Here is a 5,663-nt window from a genome sequence, read left to right as displayed (position 1 = left end):
CTCTGCTCCTATGATGCTGCTTGGCCTGCTGTGTTCATCCAGCCCTGTACCTTGTTGTCTCGGATTCTCCAGCATCTGCAGTTCCTACTATCTCTGATTCGCTTTTAAAACAATTGATCACAGTTTCATGGTCACCATTTCTGAGACTAGTTTTATTTTCCAGATTTATGAATGCAATTTAAATTCCATCAGTTGCTATGCTGGGATTTGAGCCCACACTGTTATACTACTTCGGCTTCTATTGCCCAGAGAAAAAGATAATATCTTTTTACAATAAAACTCTAATAATTATTTTACAACGCTGAATCTCTAGATTACTGTAATCGAGGCAAAATGCTGCTGATGCTGGAAATTTGAAATAAACAACCCTGAATTATTTGTCCAGTGATACTGCTACTAGACTATTATCTCCCCATCTACCATCTTGAAATGGAAGCATACACCATCCATCCAAAAAACTTCCAAAAACTGATTCAGTACACGGCAATAAATTATTCTCTTTACTGTGATACACAGAGAAATTGTTGCGGCTTCCACACACATTTACGCTGCTGACATTTCGCTTCCGCGTTATGGCAGAAAATACAATACTGTATAGTCTGCACACACTATGCTCATACTGTGCTGAGCAGGCGAGCAAAATGTTATTCGAAGTACTCCAGGGCACTTTCTTTTTGATTTTTCAGTGTATTAGTTGACATCCAGTGTCCAGCAAACCGCGGTCACTGTGCATGGTCAGTAAGCTAACGTATACTCCAACACTTACCATGTCTCGCTTCAATATCTGAATCTTAGTCTCCAGTCTCTCCAGCGCGCTGCAGTTACTTAGTGTCCCCGTGTTAGAAAGAGCGACTTTCTCTTCCTTGTGCGGGCCCTGCTGATTATCCCGCAGTGACCGCAGCAGGCTCTCAGGAATCTTGCGTCCCATCTTGCTCTCTATGTCCTTCAATTCTAGCAGAACACACTCCTCCATCCTCGCAATAATTGTACAAATGGAATGATTTACACGCGTCCGATCTATCACAAAAAAATTGCAGACTTTCAGAGAGTCCACGCAGTATTGATCTAGTGAGCTCAGTATACTTGCACTAAAAAGACTATGGGAATAAATGACTTTATATACGTCAAGATCATTGGGCTGCCGGGGTTCACGGTCAGTGGACAACTCGATATCGTTTGATTCGGTTGAAGACACGATTCCACTGGGTTAAAGACAAAGTTGACATCAAAACAGGACAGCACAGCAACCTCTCTTCTTTCAGACATCTGGCAAAAGTTTGTGAATTAATTCATTCCGCATTAAGGCACAATAACTGCCAGGGAGCCGATTCCTGCAGATCAAAACTATCACACAGCTCGGTATGCGAGCTGACCTTGGCGTGTCTGTGTGTTTCTCTCAGCCACCACCTCCCGACCAGAAACACCACAACAAACCTACAGGTGAACCAATGCACAGAGACCACACCCCTTTACCGTAATTTGAACAGTGCAACGGCGCCTTTTTTTCTCTAGGCTGTTCCTTTTCTTCTACCCTCTCTGGCTTTTCTCCTGCAAGCTCAGTGGCAGCTCTGCTGTTGCGTAATAGCCTCATTCGCTTTGAAAAGCTCCTAACCCGGAACGTTCTCAAGTGCTGAACCGTTTCGCCAATTTCCAGAGGTTGTTAGTGGGGCACGCACAGTGTTCAAACTTTTTCATGCGAAGTTGAGTTAAGGAGAGGCAGCAGACGCCCTCCACCCAGAAAGGAACGGTCCATTTAATCATCCGGAGTTCGGACAAGATGGGCCGAAAAGCGCCTTCCGTACCCCAATAATTCTGTGAACTGGGAAGAACAAAGCGTAACTGACAGCCGCGACCTTCAGTCCCCACAAGTTAATTACACAGATTCCATTTCATTTGTTTATCGGCTGTTCCTATTATTGTTAAAAACAAGTTTTAAAATCTTTATCTATTTGTAAAATAAATTGTGATCGGAGGATTTTGGTTTGGACCTGAAAATGACATAAAATTGAACTTTGCACCAGCTCAGATAAACAAACAAACTGTTGCAGACTAATGCGCCGTCACTGGGCACACACTGTTCTTGGGAACACGTGTGATGTTTTGACCATACACTTTTAATCATTAGCAGTCTTCCAACTGTCCTATTCTTTCCTTGACGTCTTTGGCACACCAGTAGAGCCAGCAGGTGTGTGTAAACGATGTTCTGCAGCCTTATTTTGGTAAAGAGTGTGAATTAAATTATTTGTAATTGTGGATCAACATTTCTACTGCTATACATTAAAGCACTGGGAATGGTGAACACATCTTACTATCCCTGATTAGCCACTCTGCTCCTATGATGCTGCTTGGCCTGCTGTGTTCATCCAGCCCTGCACCTTGTTGTCTCGGATTCTCCAGCATCTGCAGTTCCTACTAACACTTATCACCCTGTCAGTTTTACTCTGTGAACTGTCCTCATTCAGTTGCTGGTTCCTTCCATAGGAAACATCGTGAAGTAAATGTTTGAAGCTACTCCCAACTCTATAATTAATGTAAGGACTGCATAGCCTGCAGTGGTTCAATAAGGCAACTCACCACCCCCTTCTCTAGGACAATCAGGGATTTGCAATAAATCTGGCCTTGGGTGACGCCCACATCCTATGAATCACTAAATTTGATCGTGGAATGCTTACACAAGCAGTCCACTCAGTGCATTGTGCTCGTGCTGGCCTAGTCCAATCTTTCTGTCATTGAACAAATACAAACTCTTCCTAACTGTGTCAGTGGTGATTTGAAGTCCTCTGTCTGGATAGCTCACACCATTAGCTCGTTCATTGCAGTCTGTTAAGTGCGAAAATGGAGCGTGCTGTAACTGACTGATTGAGCAAAATTGACTATTTCTGTTGTATGAAATTTCCAAGCAAGAAACAAGTCACCATACTTCAACAACTTCCTATGTTAAGTTTTAAAGCAATTGTAAGATCCAGGAAAACACAGCAAAAATCATAATTTCTCTGTAAAACAAAATGAAAGAACTGCAGATGCTGGAAATCAGAAACAAAAACTGAAATTGCTAGAAAAGCGCAGCAGGTCTGACAGCATCTGCGAAGAGAAATCAAAGTTGACATTTTGGGTCCAGTGATCCTTCCTCAGAAGGCTCAGGTTCAGTGTGAGATTTTCTGATGACTTATCAGCCTTGTTTTCATTGAGACCAGGGACTCTCATAGCAAAGAAATTGACAAAGAAATTAAAGTTTTACCATTTATTAAGAATATCATACTGCACCTATATGGAGACCAACTACTTTGACAGTCACCAGAAGCTCCAATTTGCAAAGAAATTTACAGTGTGATTAAATTTATAACATCTATAGATATTTCTAGTGATTATTGTGTTTACCAGGATCTTATAACCTGTTTAAAATTTAACATGATGATGGTGTAATATCATAGATGCAACCATGCATGCACAGATGGACCACAGTGGCCACTTTTATATTGGGAACATACTATCTGAATCAAGAAACCATAGCTCATTATCCCCTCACTAATCCAGTGGTAGTAATACAGGCAATTGTAGTATTCAGTAGGTACCACCACCTCCAATTTACACACCGACCTGAGTTGGAGATGTGAGTGATCGTTTCTTCAGCATTGCTAGATCAAATTCCCAAAACTCTACCTAGGCTCCTGAACAGCATTGCTGGCGCACTTCACTACCTGAACAGTAGTTCACCAACAACTGAAGTTTTCAAAAATGATAAAGGATGGGCAATAGATACGTATCCGTAATGCTTACATCCTGTGAACCCTGAGCAATTCTGCAGACAATATGGCACAGGATTAATATGTAGTTGAGTATGTGATCTAAGTTGATATTCCACTGCATTACAGGAGGTGCGCTGCAATGTTAGAACAGCTGACCCTCAAGTGTGATATTTAACTGACCCCGTGGTCAATGATTCTAGTCTTTCAGGTGGATATTCAAGATTCCATTACATCATCCAAAGAAGGATGTTAAGTTGTCACAGTGTCCTGACCAATATTTTTCCCTACATTGTAATCTGTACTGAGGGAGAACATCTTGGAGGGCTCATGCAGCATGGCCAAATGGGTAAAGTTCAGGAATAGGATGACTGCAATTATTTTGATGGTATTATACTATAGGGCTCCCAATAGCCAGCAGGAGGTAGAGAGACAGCTATTTGGATTGATTATGGAAAATGTAAAAACAACAGGGTTGTTGGGTTGGATGATTTTAACTTCCCCCATATTTACTGGGACTCCCTTAGTGCCAAGGGCTTGGATGGAAGGGAATTTGTTAGGTGCATCCAGAAAGGTTTCCTGAAGTAATATGTAAATATATACTAGGGGGAGGGTCCATACTAGGTGTAGTATGAGGGAATGATCCCAGCCAGGTGATCGGAATTTCAGGGAGGGAGCAGTTGGGAACAGTGACTGTAATTCTGTAGGTTTTAAGTTACATATGGATAAGAATAAGAGGAGTCCTTGGGTGAAAGTTCTAAACTGGGGGAAGGCTAATTATGACAATGTTAAGCAGGATAAAAACCGAAAGAACTGCGGATGCTGTAAATCAAGAACAATAACAGAAGTTGCTGGAAAAGCTCAGCAGGTCTGGCAGAATCTGAGTTCTGAAGAAGGGTAACTGGACCTGAAACATTAACTCTGATTTACTCTTCACAGATACTGCCAGACCTGCTGTGCTTTACTGGCAACTTCTGTTTTTGTTCTAATGTTAAACAGGAACTAGGGAATGTAGATTGGTGCCAGCAAGAAGGACATTGTGGATGGTCAGTCTAGACAGGGATATGTTGAAATTCGAGGGTATGTTGATATTAAAAGAGGAGCAGGTGTTGGGTGTTTTGAAAAGCATCAAGATAGACAAGTCCCTAGGACCTGATGATTTCTGTCCCAGAATACTGAGGGAGGGAAAGGAGGACATTTTTGGGGCTTGTATGAAATCTTTGTGTCCTGTTTAGTCACAGGAGAGGTCCCAGAGGAGCTAATGTTGTTCCTTTGTTTAAGAAGGGCAATAGGAATAATCTGGGAAATTACAGGCTGATGAGCCTTATGTCAGTGGAAGATTCTTAGGGACAGGATTTACTAACATTTGGAAACATATGGACTGGCTAGTGAAAGGCAGCATGTCTCTGTGCAGGGGAGGTCACGTCACACAAACTGAGTTTTCTAAGGAAGTGAAAAGCTGATTAAGGGCAGGGCAGTGGATGTTGTCTAAATGGACTTTAGCAAGGCCTTTGACAATGTCTCTCATGGCAGGTTGATACAGAAGCTGAAGTCACATGGGATCTGTGGTAAGCTGATAAGATGGATACAGAAATGGCTCGGTCATAGATGACAGAGGATAAGAATGGAAGAGTTTTTTTTCTGACAGAAGATCTGTGACCAGTGGCATTCTGCAGGAAACAGTCCTGGGAACCCGGTTGTTTGTGATATATGTAGTTTGGAGAAGAATGTAGGCGGTCTGATTACGGTGCAATTCCTGCCCACATATGGTAACTTTCCTTCCGCCGTCTTCGCCTCCATGCTATTCCCCGTCCCACAGACCCCTTCACCCAGTTCCAACATTCTCCCTCCACTTGGACCCCTCCCTCTGGCCTTTTACCTGCACTCGATCCGTTCATTGAGAACTGTTGGCGTGATATT

General features: G+C 42.5%; 1 protein-coding gene across 1 annotated transcript in view; it reads right to left on the bottom strand.

The window, feature by feature from the left end:
* Positions 1 to 1,794, bottom strand: part of LOC109927746 (leucine rich adaptor protein 1-like) — a 26,110-nt gene extending 24,316 nt beyond the window's left edge. The window contains exons 1-2 of the mRNA XM_020527753.2: positions 1,474 to 1,794; positions 767 to 1,017 (exon numbers count right to left, since the gene is read on the bottom strand). Coding sequence (XP_020383342.2) covers positions 767 to 1,017; positions 1,474 to 1,591 — 369 coding nt within the window. The 5' untranslated portion in view covers positions 1,592 to 1,794. The remainder of the gene's footprint in view (positions 1 to 766; positions 1,018 to 1,473) is intronic.
* Positions 1,795 to 5,663: the final 3,869 nt, after the last annotated feature.

This window comes from Rhincodon typus, chromosome 3 (genome assembly GCF_021869965.1).
Source record: "Rhincodon typus isolate 14 chromosome 3, sRhiTyp1.1, whole genome shotgun sequence".
In the NCBI taxonomy this organism is placed as follows: Eukaryota; Metazoa; Chordata; class Chondrichthyes; order Orectolobiformes; family Rhincodontidae; genus Rhincodon; species Rhincodon typus.
Note: the sequence above shows the minus strand (reverse complement) of the source record. Positions and strands in the feature narration are given on the sequence as shown.